Source organism: Rhamphochromis longiceps, linkage group LG4, assembly GCF_057381845.1.
Source record: "Rhamphochromis longiceps isolate RC_006_pf linkage group LG4, R_longiceps_female_GT1.1, whole genome shotgun sequence".
NCBI classification, from domain to species: Eukaryota; Metazoa; Chordata; class Actinopteri; order Cichliformes; family Cichlidae; genus Rhamphochromis; species Rhamphochromis longiceps.
The window spans coordinates 36678794-36702928 of NC_140560.1; the positions used below are offsets into that span (position 1 = coordinate 36678794).

General features: G+C 43.2%; 1 protein-coding gene across 2 annotated transcripts; it reads left to right on the forward strand.

The window, feature by feature from the left end:
- The first annotated feature begins 5800 nt into the window (after nt 1-5800).
- Nucleotides 5801-20242, forward strand: LOC146672258 (uncharacterized). Of its 2 annotated transcripts, none has more exons than XM_085404812.1 (10): nt 5801-5902; nt 7611-7631; nt 7821-7983; nt 8116-8384; nt 8987-9132; nt 9219-9732; nt 9900-10071; nt 17809-18062; nt 18201-18298; nt 18503-20242. In XM_085404812.1, exons 1-10 carry the CDS (start codon nt 5848-5850, stop codon nt 18878-18880), a joined length of 2070 nt encoding a protein of 689 aa, XP_085260938.1. In that variant the 5' UTR covers nt 5801-5847; the 3' UTR covers nt 18881-20242. The 2 variants fall into 2 exon arrangements, with proteins under 2 accessions (XP_085260938.1, XP_085260940.1); XM_085404814.1 differs by having other exon boundaries at nt 8119-8384; nt 18503-20240.
- Nucleotides 20243-24135: the final 3893 nt, after the last annotated feature.

The window sequence follows — 24135 nt, forward strand, 5'->3', positions numbered from 1 at the left end:
CCATCAACATTAACTGGATGAAGCCCAACGCTCTTCCGATAGCTCGGGTACAAAAGCTGTCCTCTCTACCATTATTGAGGTAGAAAGTCACCTGTAAACTTACCTGTAACGACAGGTTTGTTCTGCCTACAGTTTATTTATCAGCATGTACAGGGAGTGCAGAATTATTAGGCAAGTTGTATTTTTGAGGAATAATTTTATTATTGAACAACAACCATGTTCTCAATGAACCCAAAAAACTCATTAATATCAAAGCTGAATGTTTGTGGAAGTAGTTTTTAGTTTGTTTTTAGTTTGAGCTATTTTAGGGGGATATCTGTGTGTGCAGGTGACTATTACTGTGCATAATTATTAGGCAACTTAACAAAAAACAAATATATACCCATTTCAATGATTTATTTTTACCAGTGAAACCAATATAACATCTCCACATTCACAAATATACATTTCTGACATTCAAAAACAAAACAAAAACAAATCAGCGACCAATATAGCCACCTTTCTTTGCAAGGACACTCAAAAGCCTGCCATCCATGGATTCTGTCAGTGTTTTGATCTGTTCACCATCAACATTGCGTGCAGCAGCAACCACAGCCTCCCAGACACTGTTCAGAGAGGTGTACTGTTTTCCCTCCTTGTAAATCTCACATTTGATGATGGACCACAGGTTCTCAATGGGGTTCAGATCAGGTGAACAAGGAGGCCATGTCATTAGTTGTTCTTCTTTTATACCCTTTCTTGCCAGCCACGCTGTGGAGTACTTGGACGCGTGTGATGGAGCATTGTCCTGCATGGAAATCATGTTTTTCTTGAAGGATGCAGACTTGTGTGGAGAAGTTCTGGCAGGTCATGGGCTCGTATTCTAATCTTCTTGGAGAGAAGTTTCAGTAATCATGTCCTGACTCTGGAGTTTCAACATCTCTAAAAACCTTTGGGAAAAATTTTAGGACTTATCCAGATCAGTTTAACTGTACAGATAAATATTTCCCAGAGGAACTACCTGAAGTTCTGAATGAAGTTCTATCTGTCTATAAGCTAAAAGGCTCCAGAAGGAGTTAGGAAGACAAAGGTGGGAGAAATGGTGCCATTATAAGTTGGTGACCTGTCGTGGGTGTGCCCTGCCTCTCGCTCGATGACATCGCTTTGCTGGATAAGCAGAAGAAGATGGATGGAAACACAGGTGTGAACAGTTATTTTAACCCTTTAGCTCCATTCACCGCTCTTCATTGAGGACTCGACGAGCGACCCCGCGGTACTCTGGTTGTTCCTGGAAATGACATCTCTGCTTGGAGGATCGCACATGGGCAGAGGAATCGAAGAAGAGGAGGGATGACATCAGGTGATGAAGACTACCCCACCACCTCGAACATTTTCATCAAAGAAATACCTGGAGCACACCAATATGAACAGACTGCTGCTTAGAGATGTGGATCGATAAAGTAAAGGGGACTCACAGAGGCTCAGATCCCTGTGCTACGCCTCCGCCTCCCCCCGTCAATTATTTGAATTTCAGCTACACCAGTTTTCTTTACAATAATGTAACTCGTCTGTAAACTGTTTATTTGCACATTTTATTTTATTCTTTTTAACTTTTTATTTAGTAATTATTGTGCTAATAAACAACCAAACAAGCAACATATTAACATTCTCTGACATAAGACCATTTAGAAAACACACACACACACACACACACACACACACACACACACACACACACACACACACACACACACACACACACACACACACACACACACACAACAGACCAAGATTAGGTCAATAACATGTCGTGGGGAAGAGTTATGGCTTCGTGCTACAATGTTCCAGAGTTCTGGTTCATATCCATCTTCAGTTGAAAGCTTGCTGTCATTCTGTGTGAACTCTTTTCAGTCTCTGTTTCATTGTGTTACGGATGGTGAGCTTGTTTGTTTCACAGTTATCATTTTCTTAGCTTTTAGTTCAGACTTTACTTCTTAGGTTAAATTCGTAATTTATTCTGTACATCGTTTAGACCTTTGTTCATCTCTTATCTATTATGTAACATGCATGTCGTACTGTGTATGATTGTGTATGTGACAAATACATTTGAATTTGATTTGATTTCGTATGTGTGAGTTTCAGTTCAGTTCATGTTCTCGGTGACTCAGTCTGATATTTCTGTTTCTAAATTTCATGCGAGGTTTAAGATAAAGACGTGCGGAGGGAAACACTTTTGACACAACACGATGTGCTCAGTGGAAACATCAGCGTTTCACTCGTTCTGAAACACTTCCTGTTCATTCGTTGATTCTGGAAACCTGATGCAGTTTGACCAGTTTATTCCTGACTGGGCTGCAGGCCTATTGTTCACAGTCCCCAGTGTGCAGGTCCCGCTGTCACTGCAGATAAATGAAGCATGGAAATTAATTGGTTTCATTCACAAAGCAGATGTTTGGCCTTTTATAATCTCTGGGTGAGTCACAGAAGATGCTTCCTTAAACGATCCCCCCAAAGGCCATCCTGGATCCTCGTGCACATTTGAACCTTATATCAGAAATCCTGCTTTCCACAGATTTACAGGAATGTTGTTCTGTTAAAGACGTATGCTGGGAAGGCTTATCTGCTTTTCCCGATTCTAGTGAAATAATGAGGTCTCAGAAACTGACTCCCATTGTTTTGGTTTTATTTCACAGTCGCCGACGACAAACAGACACAATAGAGACACAATAGAGCTCACATACTCTGTGTGCTGCTCGTAAGTGGCCTTCAAGAACTCAGCCAATCAGAAGAAAGCCCACTTTCTTAAAGAGACAGGAACTAAAGCGGCTTGTTTCAGACAGTTTCAGTCCTTCATGAGTCCTCCTTTAATCCCTTAACATAATTTTTTCTTCCTTGTTTCTTTGTTCAGGATGAATTTGCTGCCATTGCTGCTTCTTGTCTTCAGATGGTTTTTCAGTCATCACCTTTCTCGTTGGTTTCAATTAATTTCTTGTAATAATTAGCCTGCAATAATCCATAATAATACTATAATCGTGTGCTGACTCTCAGATTGCTCATATATGTGAAAAACGACCTGCAAACATGGAAAATCTGATGTTGGTGTAACGGACTTGAATGTTACCACCGTCTGCTGCTTATTTTAATTTACTTTAACCTGACTTTAGTTAAAATAGAGTATTTCTACATCATTATATTATTGATAAACAATCGTCTGCTGTGTAAAATTGTGAGTAAATGTGTAAAGTTTGACGTCTGAGTTGATTTGGAAGGAAATCTGAATTATCTGAAGCATCAGGTCAAACTGCGCCGTACAAAGTTGAAAGGAGGCTGTGTGGCGTTCAGCGAGAATGTTGACAGGTGAGATTCACCTGATAGCAGCCTGTCGTTGTTCTTCCTGATAATAGGACTTTTAAAAATGTTCCATTACCCTTTACTGTTTATTTTACGTAACTGTGCAAATATTTATTCTGATCTGAGTGAATAAGGAAAAGTGCTGAAGACTCATTGACTGATTTATTTCAATTCGGTGCAGGAAATAGTTTAACCTAAATCTAAAAATACTATCATGTAATTACACCACATTACAAACGAAGTAACATTTATTTTCTGATTCAGTGTCAAGTGACTTAACAAACAAGTAAGACGGTTTTAAAAAAGGCCCAACAGCGTCTTCAGTTTCTGAAGAAGGAGCTGCTGATCGTCTTCTACCGCTGCTCCATTGAGAGTATGCTGCACTGCATCTGTGTGTGGTTTTCCAGCTGCACTTCAGAGGGTCATCAATATGGCCCAAAAAATCATTGAACATCCTCTTCCCTCCCTGAAGGACCTGTACAGTACTCGCTGTGTCAAGAGGGCACGCAGCATCCTACAGGAATGTACACACCCAGGACACCGGGTGTTTAAGCTGCTGCTGTCTGGCAGACTCAATGACAGCTTTTACAACACGGCAACAGCCCTAATCAATGCAAACAGCTGACCTGATTGGATACCTCCCTGGACTTTTTAAGTTACTGTGTCGTGTTGTTTTCTGCGTCGTGCAGACGCAGGACAGTTTCCAATTTCTTTCTACTATTGTACTCGGTATGACCGTGCAATGATGATAGAGAGTTATCTGTTATCTTTCAGAGGTTGTCACCATGGCGTCCCTCAGGGCTCCATTCTTGGCCCACTTGTTTTCTCATTGTGCGTTTTGTTCCTCAGGTTCAAAATGCAATTTTTCATTCAAATATGACAAGCTGTATCACAACAACAAAAGTCTCACTAGATAGTCTGACTAGAACAAAATAATTTCCAGATAGACCTGCTCTATTACCTACCATGTTGAGACTTACCGCTCTGAAGAGTCTGATAATTCAAGTTAAAAGATACAAAAAGGCAAAATATGTATATATTTTACAAAATGGTCTCAGGAGGAGGTGCTGGCTGTCATATTGTGGTCTGGGATGTGGGGCCTCCCTCTACTGCAGATATGGAGGCGGTCTGCTTGCCTCCACTCAAGAGAGAAGGGTTACACTTCCTGGGTCCGGGTACGGGTTGCCCCTCTGGGGGCAGGGGTACCTGGACCTGGGATATAGAGTATGTTTGGGGAGTGTGAATGTGTGCACAGTGTCTATTTGTGTCTGTCTCCATGTGTCGGATGAGTGCCGAGTATTTGTTTGTGTATATGGGGGTGGGAATGCACCTTTGTGTCTGCGTGCGCCTGTTCGTCTGTGTCTATATGTCAGGTAGGGTCTCAGACTCCGCCTCTCTGGGAACATCTCAGGCTCTCCGAGGTTTGGAGGCCCATCTCCCCTCACCACACTCCCTGCCGGTGGCTGATGCCCTCAGACGTTGGTGTGTTGGTGGCTCTTGGTGTCTGGGGCTGGGTGCTCATGTATGTACCGACTCACTCCTGGTGGCCGATTGGCCAGGTGATCAAGGTGTTTTGTTTTTCTTTTTTTTTCCTTTCTCCCCATCTCTTCTATTTTTCTTTCTCTCCCTCTCTTTCTTTCATTCCTTCTCCCTGTCCTATCCCTCAGTCATGTCTGTCCCGTCTGTAACAACCGAAAATCTAATCAAATAAATACATAATTATAATAAAGGTCAATCAAATGGACCAATATGGCGAGGCCATGATGATCCACTTGGTAAAGTAAATCCACTTCGCATCTTTCTCGGCCCTCAGACAACAGTTTTGATGGTTAACGATCCAAACGGGAAAGGCAAAAAAAAAAAAAGGTCTCAGTTATAACTAGAAGTGTAAACATCTCAGTAAACATTATAGATGTCCAAACTCGATATGTTCTTTGAGTCTACATTTTAGTTTATATTGGTTAAACGTATCTTTAAATAAATTTTACTTGACCTTCAGTAATAATAATAATAATAAAAAAGGATGATACAGCCTTTATTAATCCCACAGCTTGGAAAACAAGAAAATGCATTAAATTAATGTCTGTGATCTTGTTTATTTTTAAAAACAAGATTTTGAAATCAAGGGCCAAGAGCCTGTAGACTCTCATGTTAATGAAATTCTGCTGAGGGGATGAAAACAAATGACATCTGAGAAAAGGTCCTCAGGTAAACACAACAGATTAAAGAAAATGCTTCAGTCTGTAGCAGTCTGTTTGATTTCCTGATGTGAAATCAATAATTAATCCTAAAAAATTAAATAATTAGTTCAAAAGTTCAACATTGCTGCCTGAAACCTGAAATTCCTGTTTAATAGAGCGTGTCTGATGGGGGGAGGATCAGGTGAGCTGGAGGGAAGTGTTGGGCGTGTCGTTAGACAGGTGTCTGGCAGAGGTGTGTTTAATGCAGACAGAGAGGAGGAGGAGAGAGGAAGGGTATTTATGCCTCAGCAGGTCTGGAGGTTTGGATCTTACAGCGATGGCTTTCTACAAAGTGATGTGTTTGGCTGCTGGGCTGATGCTCCTGACCCAAGGTAAGAGCTCTCTGCACACACCTGCATCAGGAACGACTCAGAGGGTGAAAACACTCAGGAGCACAGCGCTTCACTGTAAAGTGGCACTGCTGCATAGTCATCACATTTATTGAAGAAAAAATGTGTGTCGGTTTATGGTGACGGCTGAAGCAGTGATGACAGGTTCCTTCATCATGGTTCAGGGCAGGAATTGAGCGACTTACTGTGATGGCAATACACCTCGCTATGAGTGCAAAACGAATGAATCCACAGAAGCAGAGTGAACCTAATGAACCACGTAGTGTTTATGGAGGGTGGCTAAACATATATTCAGCTGTAGAAACATCAGGCGCTTGTGCTGAGCTGAATGTTTGAACTACAAACACACTGATGGTGATGGTGATCTCACACACAGGTACTGCCTACGTATAACCAGTGGACTCCTTTAACATCTCGTCAGGAACTGCAGTAATACTGCAGTAGTATTAGTATTACAACGTGCAGCGTGTGTACAGTATTTCTCTGTGTGGTTTCTGTCTGAGAGATAAACATCATCAGTGTTTTCATCCTGCTGAGTCACACAGTAACCAACTCCCCAACTCCCCCCCCAACCCACACACACACACACACACACACACACACACACACACACACACACACACACACACACACACACACACACACACACAAACCAGTCTGCTGTAAGAGCGAGCTGATCTGGACCAACAACATTATGAGATGAATAAATTTTGCATTGATTTTAAAATTCTTTTACTCACTTATAAAATCTTAAATAACACTGCACCTTGCTATCTAAAGAACTTCTCTATGTGTTTAATCCTAAAAAAGCACTAAGATCTTCAAACCAGATGCTCTTAATGCAACCTAAGTCTAGGCTGATCATGCCTTTGCTATTACAGCACCTAGACTGTGGAACAATCTCCCTATTGCCATTCACACTTCTTAGTCTATGAAGCCTTTAAATCTTGCTTGAATGAATCTTTTTACCCTGGCGCTGTCTTAACTTAGTTTGACTATCATTTGGCTGGCTTCTAACTTTGTCTTGTCTTGTGTTGCTGTTTGGTCGATTTGTCTTATTTTATTTATTTCCTAATTTGTGAAGCACTTTGATTGACATTGTTGTTTTTAAATATGCCATATAAATACATTTTGATTTGATTTGATAATCAGCTAATGCAAGCTAGCTGTATGGGAGCATCACTGACACCTGATAATTAGTGCTCAGTAACACCCAGTTAAAATCCTAGAATTTCACCTAAACTGGAGATCAGCCTTCTTGGACAGTTTGTTCGTACAGCAGCCATATTATTGGTTAGATGATGTCATTAAAAACAGTCCAGAGGTCCTGCTCAGGGACTCCAGTTAGCTGAGGTGAGGCCTAGCAGAGAGCTAGTAGCTACAGCCGCCTGTGTCGCCATCCACCTTTCAGCCAAAGAGACCACGCCCCTAATAACGTAAACTTATTAGTACAGTTTAAATAGGTGAGTTATAAAAACAGGTGTTTTGAAGGAGCAAACTATGGGGACTGACTCACGGCTGCCTCTACTGGACAACAGAGGAACTGCAGGGGTTGGCTTCATTTCTCAGAGGCTTGTTTATAACTAACCACAGACAGTCAATTTTCCACTATTATTACAGACAGTGAACTAATCACAGACAGATAAATGAAGATTTTTAGTTTTAAAATGGTTTGTTTTCTGTGTTTCAGAGTCTGAGTCACAGCTGGATGGTAAGAAAAAGCTTCTTTGTGTAATGATTTAGTTTTATGTGTAATAAATCTTTAGTTTCATATGAATATTAGTTTGTGAGTGAACTGTAGACTCCCAGGATCACTGTGTCCTCACTCAGCAGTTTGTAGTGCTGAGAGTTTACAGCTCCTACAGTAATGCTCACTCTGTGTTTTAATGTCGGTCTTCAGTTTGTGGTCAGCCAAAGCTCAACACCAGGATTGTAGGAGGACAGGTGGCCCCTGTTGGCAGCTGGCCCTGGCAGGTCAGTCTGCAAACATCTGGGTCCCACTTCTGTGGAGGATCCCTCATTAACAGTCAGTGGGTGCTGACTGCTGCTCACTGCTTTGAAACGTGAGTAATGAGGCTGAAGCTGCACTCTAAAGATGATTTAAAGACGCTGTGAAGTCAAACTTTATATATGTTTTCTCGTCTATAACAATTGTAACAACTGTGCACTGTTCGTGTCGCTCCTGATGATCTCAGCAGTACTCCAACCGGTCTGACTGTGAATCTGGGCCTTCAGAGTCTACAGGGATCTAACCCCAATGCAGCGTCTCGGACAGTAACAAAGATCATCAAACATCCAAACTACAACTCTGGTACCAACGACAACGACGTCTGCCTGCTGAGGCTCTCCTCACCGGTGACCTTCAACAACTACATTTCTCCCGTCTGCCTGGCAGCTTCAGACAGTATCTTCTACAGCGGTGTTAACAGCTGGGTCACCGGCTGGGGCGATATAGGAAGGGGAGGTGGGTCATAAAGACACCTGATCGTTTTTAGAGAAATGATGACAATAATACAGGGAACAAGTTTGCTATCTCAGAAATATTTAGAGCAATAAGATGTTTCCATGAGGTTAAATCTGTGCAGAGTTCAAAACCAGAAAGAATAATTATGTGAATTAAACAGTCTGGAAGTGCTGGACCTGCAGCAAACATGCTGTCTGCACGATGATGTCAGGTCAAAATGATCCTTGGTTAAAAGAAAGTATACTTTCTGTGTATCTGACACTGCCCCCAGGTGGTGTTAGACAGTTACTACATGATGACGACCATCTACTGTCTGTGTGTCAAGTTTATTTCTGTATCACGTTTAAAAACAGCAGCTGTTGTGCTTCATCTAAAATACTCAAATAACATAAAACAGGACAAGATGACAGAGCGGCATCAAAGTCATGTGACTGTGTTCTGCAGAGAGCTCCAACCCCAGCGGACAAACATGTTTCCCCATCTTTGTTTGCACACATGACTACACTTTGTTTTTAAGTTTGGTGGAGCCGCCCTTTTGTTTGAAGGTTAATCAGTCACATGTTATTTATTACAAACTGATATATTTATTTTACCCCGTTCAGTGCCCCTTCCTTCTCCACAAAACCTGATGGAGGTGGAGGTTCCTGTTGTGGGAAACAGGCAGTGTAACTGTAACAATGGAGTGGGAAGAATCACTGACAACATGATCTGTGCCGGGTTAAGTGCAGGAGGAAAGGACTCCTGTCAGGTGATTGTTGTTACCTGTGTTTGGCACATTTTCACCTTCTACAGTTTCTTCTCCTCAGCTAACAGTAAATGTTTCTGCTCTCAAAGGGGGATTCAGGAGGTCCAATGGTGAGCAAGCAGAGCGGTCGCTGGATTCAGGCGGGAGTCGTCAGTTTTGGGGAAGGTTGCGCCTTGCCTAATCGTCCAGGAGTCTACGCCAGAGTATCCCAGTACCAGACCTGGATCAACAGCCAGATCTCCTCCAACCAGCCGGGCTTCATGACGTTCACGTCCACTGGGACCAACAGTGACCTCAGTGTCTCCTGCACAGGACTGCCACCAGTGCCAACCACCACACCTACTAACACCACCACACCTTCAACCACCACACCTTCAACCACCCCAACTACTCCTATAACCACTACAACTTCCACCACCACAACCACCTCCTCTGCAAAAGCCACCACCCCTACCACCACCATCACTACCACCACAACCACCACCCCTACCACCACCACCCCTACCACCACCACCCCTACCACCACCACCACTACCACCACAACCACCACACCTACAACCACCACCACTACCACAACCACATTGCCTCCAACCACTCCCCAATGTGAGTTTCCATCACATTAACACTTTGTTTCCTCTAAACTTTTAGATAATACAGCTGCTGCTCTCTGACACTTTCTGAATTCTTCACTACCTGAACTTGAAGTGATGGTTTTGTGTGATCCAAGTTTTTCCTGCCTCTTTCTGTCTCTCCCTGGTTCTTCTCCTCAGCCGTGGTCTGTGGACAAGCTCCAAGAACTTCTGGGATTGTGGGAGGAACCTCAGATGCGACATCCGGCTCATGGCCGTGGATGGCGAGCTTACAGAAGAATGGAAGTCACGTGTGCGGTGGGACTCTGGTGGCCTTGGACTCAGTGCTGAGCCACGCCAACTGTTTCTCAAGGTGAGTTGCAGCTGAAGTTGAAGTTTGCACAGACGATAATTCAGTTCGATGGGTGAGTTAGTCAGTATGTTACCCTCTGATTAGTAAATTCTCTTTCTGATGTTAAACTGAGCAATTTTTAAGAGTTTTGAGTTCAGACATCAAGAGAAAGGGTGAATCTGACAGAAGAACTAACACACTCATTGGTGACTGAGCTTCAACAGGGAGATCAGTTTGAGAACAGAAAAAACCCCTCAGCACATGAGTCAACACATCTCACAACATAGAAGACAAAAGCTTCGAAGGGGGTGGGTGGTAGTGTAGGTATGTGTCAGTGTACATGTGTGTGTTTGTGTTCAGCTGAGAGAAAGTGTCCTTTCACCCGGTTAGGCAAAAGTCAACAATCTTCGGTCAACGTGGGTGGCCTTGAATGAGAGAGGAGAGTCACAACCAGAGATGGGCAGTAACGCATTACTTGTAACGCGTTACTGTAATCCGATTACTTTTTTCAAGTAACGAGTAAAGTAAGGGATTACTATTGCAAAAATGGTAATTAGATTACCGTTACTTTCCCGTAGGAACGCTGCGTTACTGCGTTACTAAATCCGTGATTTTTTGCGAGAATGTCTCATGACAGTGACGTAAGCGAGTGCTACGTTAGTGACAACAGCTGTGTGCAGATCAACAATGGATCACATATCGAGTGCAGAGAGAGTATGAGCGTGCAGCGTTTAAAGCGTGGACGCACTGACCTTACTTTGAGTTTGATTCCATAAAAAGTGACAAAAACATTAGTGTCCGCTGTGCGTGGGAAGAAAACTTCTTTTTACAGCGAAAAAAACCCTAAACTTCCAACAAGCACCGAGTAGCTACGACGTAATGGGAAACTCACAGAGAAACTCGCGGATTCTTCCACTGACCGCGGCACACCTGCACCAGGGTAAACCTCCGCCTGCCCCACTCCTGCTTTACAGGTGAAAATAGAGCAACAGGACCGCTGAGTCTTTGACTTTATTTATTTTCTGCTGTGTTTTACTTGCATCTATTTGAAAGACTGAGTGTAAACACACAAAATATTTTATTTTATGTGCTGGAATGTGCAGAAAATAGGTTTAAATGTTAAACTAATTTCTTCCAGTCAGAGAATGTTGCATATAATTTAATTTTTGCTTGATGCATAAAGTTAAAAGATTAAAACTAATAAAACAAGTTAAAAAAAGAGACTTTTCCATTTGATTACATTTTGTATGATGGATTATGCAGAAAAAGTAGAATTGGGCTGAAAGATCTATCACTTTATTACCTCTTCAGGTTGTAAATCGTGTTTTTAAAAAGTAACTAAGTAACTAAGTAATTAATTACTTTTGAAAATAAGTAATTAATTTTCTGGGATGCGGGGGGGGGGGGGGGGGGGGGGGGGGCATGAGATGAAGATGGTTGTTTTGGTTGGTGTGAACAAACTGCTTCCAGTTTTACAGTAGGTCTAATGTCCATCACTGGTCACCAGGTCTCTCAATTCCCGTTGTTCTTCTTCAAGATCTTATCAATATTGCGTAGTACTCACAGCCCTGCCATTATCTATCATGTCAGCCAGCCTTGTGGGATTTTGAACAAACCCTGCTTCTTGTTCTTTGATAAGCCGCTCCGAGCCAGCCCCAATCAGCCAGAACTCTGTGGGCATAGAATAGAATAGAATAGGATAGAATAGAATAGTCCTTTAATTGTCCCACAAGGGGAAACTTGGATGTAACAGCAGCAAGAAAGACACATATACAAACAAAGAGTACACAGGACAGAAACACTTTTTTCTTTTACATATTTATATCAAGGACAATGGTTACCAAAAACAGAGTACTGTTTAGAGGTAATTATTAAATCATACAGATAAGAGGCAAACCCAGGCTGTAGAGTGAATCAGTTGATAAAATACTGCAGTTACAGTGCTGATGTAAACATCTATGTTTGTTGGGAGCAGTTCTGATTGTGCAGTCTGACAGCTGCAGGGAGGAAGGACCTGCAGAAACGCTCCTTCATGCATCGAGGATGCAGCAGTCTGTCACTGAAGCAGCTCTGCAGCAACATCTACATGCATGGGCTGGGAGACTCTGTCCATCAGAGATGCTATTTTGGCCAGAGTCCTTCTGTCTCCCACCACCTGCACTGGGTCCAGGGTGCATCCCAGAACAGAGCTGGCCTTCCTGATGAGTTTATCCAGCCTCTTCCTCTCAGCTGCCGATAAACTGCTGCTCCAACATACCACACTGTAAAAAATGACAGATGCACCTTAGAACACACATGCATCAACACTACAATGAGCGGGTGGAGGGAGGTTTGGAGTCTTCTCTCACCCCCATTCTCTGCGGCCTACTGGAGCGGGGGGGCTAGGAGGAGTGGGCCGTCCGACTGCGGTCTGGGGCCTCCCTGCTGCTGCGGAGTCGGGGCGGTCTGCCTCTCCCCACCGCAGGGAAAAGGGTAACACCACCTGGGTCTGGGTGCAGTTCCCCCCTCCAGGGGCAAGGGTACCTAGACCCGGTTAGTAGAGTACGCTTGGGGAGTGTGATTGTGTGTACAGCGTCTCTTTATGTCTGTCTCCACGTCGGTTGAGTGTGAAGTACATATGAGAGCATGAGGGTGGGAATGGATGTTTGTGTCTGTGTGTGCCTGTATGTCTGTGTCTATATGTCAGGTTGGGTATCAGACGCCACCTCTCTGGGGACACCTCAGGCCCTCCAAGGTTTGGAGGCCTATCTCCACCCACCACCACTTCCCCTGCCGGTGGCGGACTCCCTCAGGTATCGGTGCGTTGGTGGTTCTTTGTATCTGGGGGTGGGCGTCCGGGTACACACCGGCTCACTCCTTGGCGGCCGCTTATTGGGGCCTGGAGCCTGGGGCTCGCTCGGGCCACTTTGGAGGTGGGGTGCCCCCGGCCTCTCGGCCTGGGGCTCGGTCACTCAGGCACAGCTGGCTGCCGGCGGAGCTCACGGGCGCGTCACTGCAACTCCCCCTGGCTTCTGCTCCGCGGCTGCTGAATGAGCCCTCATCTGGGACTCTCCTTAGCTCTTACTGGGACAGTGGCACGGCTGCCCCTCTGTTGGTCTTCCTTGGTCTCTTGTGTTCTGGGGGCCTCTGGATGTCTGGAGTTTTGATCTCCTCCATACCTGCTTGATACCATAGAGGACAGGGCTGTGGCCCCCCCACACTCTCTAGCAGATCATTACATGGAGAAACCTTTGGAATGCAAGCATGCTGATCCACACAGGTATGCACACAAGTGTACACACGGGTATTCACAGATGCGGACTACAGCTTTCTTGGCTGCTGCCTCAAAGCACATTGTGCGCTGTCTATCTTGCGTGCTGCACAATATCGTTTATTATTTAGTAACTATTGATATCTATGACTAGCTAGTTTATTGTGATGGTGCTTTGTTTTTTTTTTATTATTATGTTGCTCTTTGTTGTTTGCTGTCTCCCCTGTTTTTTTTGTTTTTCTTTCTCTCCATACAGGTGACCCAGGAGTTTTTTTTTTTTTCTCTCTTCCCCCCCTTCTCACCGTCTCTTCTCCCCTTTGGTTTTCTTTCTTCCTCTCCCCCTCTTTCTTTCATTCTTTCCCCCTGTCCTATTAAAAAAAAAAAAAAAAAAAAAAAGGATGACAAAGGATGAACTGAAGCTCCGCCATCACGTGATGTCACATGCTGCTGTTTCTGATGTCACTTCCAAAAAAAAAAAAAAAAAAAAAAAAAATGACAGATGCCACCAGAGTCATAGAAGGTCTTTAAAAGCGCTCCCTGTGCTCCAAATGACCTCAGCCGCCTCAGCAGGTAGCGTCTGCTCTGACCCTTCCTGTACAGAGCATCAGTGTTGTGGCTCCAGTCCAGTTTATTACTCAGGTGAACACCCAGGTACCTATGAGAGTCCACTATCTCAATGTCCACTCCCTGGATGTTCACCGGTGTCAGTGTGGTGGGTCTGCGTCTCCGGAAATCAAGGGTGTAGATTTGGTTTTGGCATTGGTGGGGACAGATGATTCAACCACCAAACCCCGCCCTGTTTCTTTTTTGTCCTTTTTGTTTTTGCTTCTTGATAAAAGGAGAAATATACTTGCCTACATATGCTATTCTACATGCTTTTAAACCATTTAAAATTACAATTCATAGTTTTATATGTGAATTATATAATGTTAAATTACTATTAAACAAATGACTAAGTATTTTAGACTTTAGGTTACTTCAACCATATTCCATACAAATCAGGTATCATACAAAAATAAAAACAGCTTCATATACAGTCATGACAATAAAAGAATATGACTTTAAGGATTTAACAACATTACCTCAGTTATAGTACACCAACATGTCTTATACATTAGCAGTAAGGGAACACTGAATGACCTGCTGGGTTTTGTCAATAAAACTACTCATCTAAGATGACCACAGAGTAAAACATCTCTCAGCAAAATTATGCAACATTTTAGGCACTGTTGCCCCGATCAACTCAGTGAGCTGGATTTTTTTTATTCTAAACATGAACTACTGTTACAGCAACAGACATGGACACAACAACTCAATGTTCACTATGTGAAGCAGCCAAACACATGCCTGCTCCTCTCGTTAACTGAGATAAACTGCTGGCATATTGGTTTTACATCTATACTGTCCAGCCTCTCCTGGTGGACATGGTACAGCCTCTGTAAACTAATATCCTGGCTGCTCGAGGCTGCAGTTTTCTCTGACAGTTTCAATCAAAATTAGAAATGCTGCTCGAGGCTGAGATAACCAATAGTGCTGCCTGTTGTGCAGTTAGTTTCCAAAACACGTTATTCATGGTTACATACACTTTTATACTGATGTGGGCCAATGCCTAGCATAGCCTGTAACGTTATTATGACGGACACATTTTATGAGTGAACTTGGCTTTAAGTGACTTACAGGTTTCTTTGAAAAACACTTTCTTATATCCAGGTTCTTCCTCTTTGCTGCCGTCCTCCTCTCCTTCTTGCAGGTCCTGGCAGCAGGCTTGCCGCTGCTAAAACTAAACAGAGCTCCCTGAAAGGCTCAGCCAATCACATTGGCCATATTTGTCACATGACTAGGACTCCAGTAGAGGACGTAATTTCACTCTTTCTGCACCGCTGGGTGAATGAGACGCTGACAGATCTTTTTTTTTTCTTTCTATTTGATTTCTTTACTCGAAGAGATCAAATTATTGGTGGGGACAATTCAATAATCGCTGGATATTGGTGGGGACATGTCCCTTCCGTCCATGCCAAATCTACGCCCTTGCCGGAAATCCACCACCAACTCCTTGGTTTTCCTGGTGTTGATCAGCAGGTGGTTCTGCTGACATCAGTCCACAAAGTCCAGAGTCCACTGTCTGCACTCTGAGTCGTCCTCACCTGTGATGAGGCGACTATGGCAGAGTCGTCAGAGAACTTCTGTAGGTGGCAGCGTGGGGAGTTGATGGAGAAGTCTGCAGTACGGGGGCCCCACAGGGAACTGTGCCAGCACAGTTCCCTGTGGGGCCCCCGTACTGCAGACCAGCGTATCAGAGACACAGCCCTGTGTCCTCACCAGTGTTGGTCAAGTTACTTGAAAAAAGTAACCAGTAACTAATTACTGATTACTTCCCCAAAAAAGTAATCCCGTTACTTTACTGATTACTTATTTTCAAAAGTAATTAACTCATTCACTGCCATTGACGTCTATAGACGTCAATTACGTTTTTCAATGGGAGGGGCTATAATACAACCTTGTCACAAACCAAGAAATATTAGTGTCAAAGGCACTTTTCTGCTTGAAATGTATTTTTCACAAAAAGCTCGTTTTCTCCCTTTTTTTGGTCAAAACAGGCATTTTTGGTGGAACCCACCTCTCTTCTACAGCTGATTACTAAAGAATGGAAAATGGTAGAAACAAGCTTTTTTTTTTGGATGAAAGAAGAGAGTCTGTTCTTCATTTTGGTAGGTTCAGCGTTTATATGATCATAACACACAGTTTTCTGTGGCTCTTCAAAAATGAGTAAAAATGCTCAAAAACCCTGGCAGTGGGGAGTTACCTGATTTGAAAATGGCTGGCAGTGAATGAGTTAATTACTTAGTTACTTAGTTACTTTTTAAAAACACGATTTACAACCTGAAGAGGTGATAAAGCGATAGATCTTTCAGCCCAATTCTACTTTTTCTGCATAATCCATCATACAAAATGTAATCAAATGGAAAAGTCTCTTTTTAAAACTTGTTTTATTAGTTTTAATCTTTTAACTTTATGCATCAAGCAAAAATTTAATTATCTGCAACATTCTCTGACTGGAAGAAATTAGTTTAACATTTAAACCTATTTTCTGCACATTCCAGCACATAAAATAAAATATTTTTTGTGTTTACACTCAGTCTTTCAAATAGATGCAAGTAAAACACAGCAGAAAATAAATAAAGGCAAAGACTCAGCGGTCCTGTTGCTCTATTTTCACCTGTAAAGCAGGAGTGGGGTAGGCGGAGGTTTACCCTGGTGCAGGTGTGCCGCGGTCAGTGGAAGAATCCGCGAGTTTCTCTGTGAGGTTCCCATTACGTCGTAGCTACTCGGTGCTTGTTGGAAGTTTAGGGTTTTTTTCGCTGTAAAAAGAAGTTTTCTTCCCACGCACAGCGGACACGAATGTTTTTGTCACTTTTTATGGAATCAAACTCAAAGTAAGGTCAGTACTTCCACGCTTTAAACGCTGCACGCTCATACTTTCTCCCGCACTCAATATATGATCCATTGTTGATCTGCACACAGCTGTTGCCACGAACCTCGCACTCGCTTCCGTCACTGTCGTGAGACATTCTCGCAAAAAATCACGGTTTTAGTAACGCAGTAACGCAGCGTTCCTACGGGAAAGTAACGGTAATCTAATTACTGTTTTTGCAATAGTAATCCCTTACTTTACTCGTTACTTGAAAAAAGTAATCAGATTACAGTCAAGCGTTACAAGTAATGCGTTACTGCCCATCTCTGGTCCAAACATACTGTGGGCGTCCTGTGAGGTAGTCCAGTATCCACTGGGTTACTGATGTTGTCCTGTTGCAGCTGCTCCTCCGTCTTCCTCCTGTATTTTTCCTTCCCTTGCCTTATCTTTCATTTCAGCTTCTTCTGGACAGCGCTCACTTCCAGATCTAAAGACTCTCTTCTTCTCCTTGGGGGAGCCTTAATTTCAGGATTCATCCATGGCTTGTTGTTAGAAAAACACCGTACCTTTATGATGGGTACGGTGTTGTCCACACAGAAGTTCATGTAATCCGTAATGCAGTCTGTGATGCTGACGCTCCCACTCAAGATGCTCCCACTCAAGAAAGCCATGACCTGCTGTTATTTCTTAGCTAGTACGGGAGGACTGTCGGCTAAAGCTGGCTCAGATGAAGTGCTCAGCCTCTCTCTTCCATAGGCATCAGTCTATTGGTTATGTTTAATAAAGTGTCTCAAATTTAGGTGAACTTCTTGTGTGGACTCTTTCCTTGTCACTTCCTATGAGACAGTTCATGACATCATTTAACTTCCGTTGTATTTTGTGCTGTAGCAGGTTTTCAATTGGCTAGTTCTTTCTTCAGTTGAAGTCTGTTTGACCTCTCAGGGCCGTTGTAGCTTCACCTCTTTAATTAGAACCAGGCCTGAATGTCACCAGGATCAAGTCTGTAAAACTTGGGTCCCATGAAGTTGAGTGTAAAGGTGTAGATCTTGTTTGAAGCTGATGAAGTTTATGTTTGTGTGCTTCGTTCCTCCCACAGCTCCCCTGTAGCGTCCGAGTGGACTGTCGTGTTGGGGCGTCTGAAGCTAAATGGATCCAACCCCTTTGAGGTGACGCTGAATGTGACAAATATCACTCTGAGCAACACGACCGGGACCAACATAGCCATCCTCCGTCTATCTGCCCAGCCCACCCTGACCGACTACATCCAGCCCATCTGCTTGGACAACGGGAGAACCTTCGCCGAGGGCTTGGCGTGCTGGGCGGCCGGTTGGAGTCCTGGAAGAGGAGGAGGTGAGTCAGCAACATGAAGGCTGACAGAGTTCTGCCCAGACTCTGCACCAGTCCATCTCTCAGATTACACATGTGGACCACTGCACTTACAGTTTCTTTAGTCAAACATCAGGATTTTCTTATCTTTCATGATGTTAGCTGAGGAAGTTATGCAGCAGTTTCAGACCTCGGTGGTAAACTGTGGGAACTCATCATCGAGTGAGAGCATCTGTACAGACGTGTTTGCACTGCAGCAGGTAAATGACTGGATTCTTCTTCTTATAACACTGTCTGCTGACATGTTGTTTATTCTGGACCTTGGATTTAGCTGCTTAAAAGTAAATATAATAATCATAGTCCAAACTTTCTGGTAACAAAGGTGTATTAAACTCTTCCTTTGAGTCGCAGGAAAATATAACATATAACATTAAAATAATAACTGACCCTTTCCGTCTGTTCAGGGTGATTCTGGCGGCCCGCTGATGTGTAAGCAGGGCGGCTCTTGGTTCCAGGCGGTCGTGTTAACAGCTCGAAGCCCCTCTGCCAGGAGGAGACGAAGCTCAGTCATGACCTTCACCAGAGTGAGCACCTTTGACTCCTTCCTGACGAAGACGCTGGGGACCCTCTTGTCTCCACCCTCCACGACCACCACCACCAACCCCACCAGCGCCTCCAACACCACCATCAACCCCACCAGCACCTCCAACACCACCACCAACACCACCACAACTACCTCACGCCCCGTATCACAAAGCAGCGGGGGTCGTCCTGCTCACTCCTTCATCTTTGTCTTCTTCCATCTCGTCAGCCTCACCGTTTGTCTCCAGCTCTTCCTGTAGAGAGTCTGACTTGATCGACATGTAATGGACACAAATGAATGTGAACAAGCTTTGACTCTAAGACTTTACAGGCTTAAAGCTCTGCCTGCTAATCTTTGACTTGATTCTGAACTGATTATCTACAAAGAGCTCAGTGGTGACGTTTGGGCGAGTTTACTGTCGGCTAACGGCGCCTTAGGTGCTCCACTTCCAAGAAAAGGAAGCTGGTTGTACAATGTGTGGCTTGAGCTCTGACTGACAGGGGCTTTGAGCTGGACTCTGGTTTAAGGGTGTAAAAATGAAGAAGTTCTTTAAACTTGCACTGAACATTAAACGGTAGCTCAAATGTTTAGAAGTTCATGTTTTCTTAAGCTAAACAGATCATTAGTGTGTCTGCATCACTGTTACTGTTTCATATATATCTCTAGATTTTAATTAATGCAACAATGAAAGATGTGAAATCTGCATATTTTATAATTTATTTAATTTTTTTTATTATCAGATACTGATCATTGTACCTGATCATCATTGTGAACTCTGTTTTCAGGACAGAATAGATTACTTGTAACCTTACAGTCACAAACATATTGATGATTACAGACAGAACTGAAGTTATTCTTGCAGTCTTTGGTTACGTCCACACGTACACAGGTATTTTTGGAAACGGAGATTTTCCGTTTTCGTTTTAAAAAATAGTCCCGTCCACACATAAAGGCAGAAATGAAGGAAAACGCTGCTAGGAACATGCCAAAGCAACAGGTGGCGATATATTCCTAACCGTGTAGAAATGTTGGCCAATCAGAAGCCTAGAAGCCTCAGTGGGAAAAAGTAAACAAAGCTGGGGCATAGAAGCAGAACCGAGTCTTATGTGTGGAGGGACAGTAACTGTGTGTGTATGTGAGCATTTAAACACTGCAGAGAGTGCAAGTAACAGTATTTTGTCATTTCACCGAAACAATAACGTGGCGCACAGTGTGACGTCAAAAAAGACGCACACCTTTGACGCTGCGTTTTCTGTGTTTTTCTCGTCCACACTAAATGCAAAAACAGAGCTTTCGAAAATATCCACCCTGGCAGGCGTTTTTAGAAATCTCCATTTTCAGTGACCGAAAACGGCGTTTACGTGTGGACGAAAGGTGCAAACGCATAGAAAAATCTGCGTTTTCAAAAATACCCGGGTACGTGTGGACGTAGCCTTTATCAGATTTAAAGAAGCATCATTTAGAGATGCTGGAAACAAGGGGACATGATCGGACTGTCCCTCTTCTACCTCGCATCTGGGCCACAAACACTTAAGCACTTAAAGAATATTTGCTTTGAAAACTGTTAAATTGCACTGAAAAAGAAAGTTATTTAAATGAAGAATAAACAACTAAAAAACTTCTTGTAAATGTGTAAATGTAAAAATACAAAAACAACAACAAAGAGCTTTGTTTTTTTTTACTCTCCGCACAAACTAAAGAGACAAAATAACGTGAATAATTTGCTTCCAGTTTGTGGTGCATTGATCTGTCTCTGTTGCTTTTGGGCCTCCTTTGCTCACTTCCCTTCTCTCCCCTGTCTGATTACCTCTGATTACCTGTTTCATAGGTGCTTCCCTGCTGGTCTCGCTGCTCTCATGTCAAATTCTCAGCTGAAGGAGGTTTGTTGGTCATCTCACCTGCTTTTCGTGTTGTTTAAGGCTGAAGAGATGCCTCATTACTCACCAGATCGCTGCATCAGCAGGGACCTGTCCAGTATTCAGAACACCTCTCGACTTCACAACAGTGTTTGTGTCCACGGAGCTGCCTGCGATCGCTCAGTCAAAGCTCTCCTGTCTGTTGAAAACAGAAATAAACCCTGGTAAACCCTAAACACTGGTTTTGTTAAAGAACAATCTGGCCAAACGGATTCTGACGCAGGCTGTCTTCAGGAAACCAAGGAGAGCAGCGGGGCGAGCAAGGCCAGGTACTCCGTCGCTTTGGTGCCAATCCAGCTCTTCTCAGTCTCCACCTGCTCCAGCAGACCCCATTGGAAACAGCCCTGCTGTCGTCACAGCTTTTTATTCCAGTGCTCCCCAGCGTGGTATGAAAAGGAAAAAAACAAAACACTTGGACAATGTTAGCATAATGGACAGGTTCACACAAACGCAAAGCAGGAGATGAAGCATCGCTGAACATGTTTCCAAACCAACTCCATTCCAAGCCAAAGACTAGAAAATATGGTGAAGCATATTTTCATATACTTTGGCTTCACCTGCACAAGTGCCGAGGTAGGTCTCCCTGCAGAATTAGTTTTCCCTGTCGGGAGCAGCGCTGGGCTGTTCAAATCACGGACAAACAGGATCCCACATTCTTGATTTTTAGTTCACAAACACTTGTTGTAATGACTAACTACTCCTGACATTTTGGAGATGTTTGCTCTTTATACAGTAAAGTTACAGCTGGATACAAATAACATCAGGCTGATCCTGCCACGATTTGTCTCTCGGTTCAAATCACGGACAAACAGGATCCCACAGCTGTTTATGTTTTTGAACCCATTTTGCACAGTGAGGCATTTTTTGAAAAATGTATTGATTACACAGGAAAAAAACAACTACACGAAAAATAATCACACTGTGACGCCTCTGCCTTTCTAAATGGAGGGACAGTAACTGCGTGTAAAACCTGCAGACAGTCAGATTAACAGTATTTTGTCTCTATCTGCCATTCTGCAATTCATCCCATGTAAACAACGTGGCGCACAGCGTGACGTGAATAAAGGCACATACCTTTGACGTTGTGTGACGAACTCTGTGATTCCTCGTCCACACATAAACGCAAAAAAGGAGTTTTAAAAAATCTCAATTTTCGGTGATTCGAAACGCCGTTTACGTGTGGACGAAATGTCCAAGCGCATAGAAACAGCTGCGTTTTCACAAATACCCTTGTAAAATGTTTGGGGTTTGGAAAAACAAAATATGGGTGTGTGTGGCGGATGTGTTTGTGCGTGGGGGGATATTTTTCTTGTAAAACAAAGGGGTCCTAGCAAAAAATGTTTGGGAACCACTGGTGTAACCGACGATGGGAAACATCTGTCTGTTGTAGGTCATCCTGTGCTGTTCCACTGGCTGACAGTTGGTGGCAGTAAAACGAAGTAAATGTAGAAATGTAAATGTAACCCCTTCATGTGATACGCCTGTGATTGTGTTGTGTTCTGGCGTGAAAGTAAGAGGCAGGAGACAGCACTGGCTCTTTACTGCACATCTGCAACACAGAAATACAGCTCTGATCTGTGTGTCACATGCCTGCCAGGACACCTCTCCTCCGGCCATGCTGAAAGGAGCTGTGTCTGCAGCTTCATTAACACTACAATAATATAATAGATCAAATACAACAAATTGTTTTACAACATTAACTTAAGCTCTCTGAAAACAAAAAGCACAAAATAAATAATATGTCACTGAAAAATCATCAAAAACAACTTATAAGAACAATAAACAAAATAATTAAAAAACAAATAAACAGTCAGACAAATACGATTGAATAACCAGGACCCAATATTCTAGTGCTTATAGTTCAAACATTATACTTAAGTACAATCAAAATAATAATCGCCATCCAACAGGCAATAAAACACTGTACCATAAAAACAATGAATGAAAGACCGCATCCCCAAAACATAAGAACATCTCCATATCTGCAACACAGAAATACGGGTCTGAATGAGAACTTATCACTGCCGTCATCCCTGAAAACTGGCGGCCCCTTGATGTCTGATTGCAAGACAAGTTTCACCCCAGACAAATTTAGCTCAGGAGGTCCCTGCTCAGCCTTAAAGGCCCCAGTAGACATACTGGTCTCCTTATCACCTTGCAGCTGGGCTACAATGGACTGACCAATCTGATTGGCCAAATCTGAGATGAGTGTACTCAACCCAGCATTGGAAGCTTTCTGCGGGGTCTGAATGTCACAGGGGAACCTGGAGACGAGTGGAACAAAACTTGGGAGCAAATGATACACCAAGTTTAGGTGTCTGAACCCCATCCCCAAGAAACCACCCTCGCCCCAAACTCACATGAGAGGAAACCTCCCCATCAGGAACACCACTTGCTTCTGAACCAGATGCTGACTCCATAATGATGAATAAAGCATCTGGTTCACAAAAAAATTCCAAATAGTGTAACTGTACAAAACCAAACACAGTATTTGTAACTAACACTTGATGTTATTCAGGATCAGAATTGAGCAGATTAAATATCCAAGCTCATTCAAAAAGTCTTACACAAGCTAGGAAAAGTAACCAACATGGAACAAGGGCAATTACGAAGAGCTCCCCACAGTGATCAAGATTACGTCGATGCTTGACAAATCCACAGTGTCACGGCACCAATGTAACCCCTTCATGTGATACGCCTGTCGTTGCGTTGTGTTCTGGCGTGAAAGTAAGAGGCAGGAGACAGCACTGGGTCTTTACTGCACATCTGCAACCAGAGATGGGCAGTAACGCGTTACGCGTTACTGTAATCTGATTACTTTTTTCAAGTAACGAGTAAAGTAAGGGATTACTATTGCAAAAACAGTAATTAGATTACCGTTACTTTCCCGTAGGAACGCTGCGTTACTGCGTTACTAAAACCGTGATTTTTTGCGAGAATGTCTCATGACAGTGACGTAAGCGAGCGCCACGTTCGTGACAACAGCTGTGTGCAGATCAACAATGGATCATATATTGAGTGCAGAGAGAGTATGAGCGTGCAGCGTTTAAAGCGTGGAAGCACTGACCTTACTTTGAGTTTGATTCCATAAAAAGTGACAAAAACATTAGTGTCCGCTGTGCGTGGGAAGAAAACTTCTTTTTACAGCGAAAAAACCCCTAAACTTCCAACAAGCACCGAGTAGCTACGACGTGATGGGAAACTCACAGAGAAACTCACGGATTCTTCCACTGACCGCGGCACACCTGCACCAGGGTAAACCTCCGCCTGCCCCACTCCTGCTTTACAGGTGAAAATAGAGCAACAGGACCGCTGAGTCTTTGACTTTATTTATGTTCTGCTGTGTTTTACTTGCATCTATTTGAAAGACTGAGTGTAAACACACAAAATATTTTATTTTATGTGCTGGAATGTGCAGAAAATAGGTTTAAATGTTAAACTAATTTCTTCCAGTCAGAGAATGTTGCATATAATTAAATTTTTGCTTGATGCATAAAGTTAAAAGATTAAAACTAATAAAACAAGTTTTAAAAAGAGACTTTTCCATTTGATTACATTTTGTATGATGGATTATGCAGAAAAAGTAGAATTGGGCTGA

Excerpts from the sequence above, each read along its gene's own strand:
- LOC146672258 (XM_085404812.1), top strand. The coding sequence starts at position 5,848 with ATGGCTTTCTACAAAGTGATGTGTTTGGCTGCTGGGCTGATGCTCCTG. Across the intron at positions 7,632-7,820 it reads GTCTGAGTCACAGCTGGATG|TTTGTGGTCAGCCAAAGCTC; the intron begins GTAAGAAAAAGC and ends GTCGGTCTTCAG. Across the intron at positions 7,984-8,115 it reads GCTGCTCACTGCTTTGAAAC|CAGTACTCCAACCGGTCTGA; the intron begins GTGAGTAATGAG and ends TGATGATCTCAG.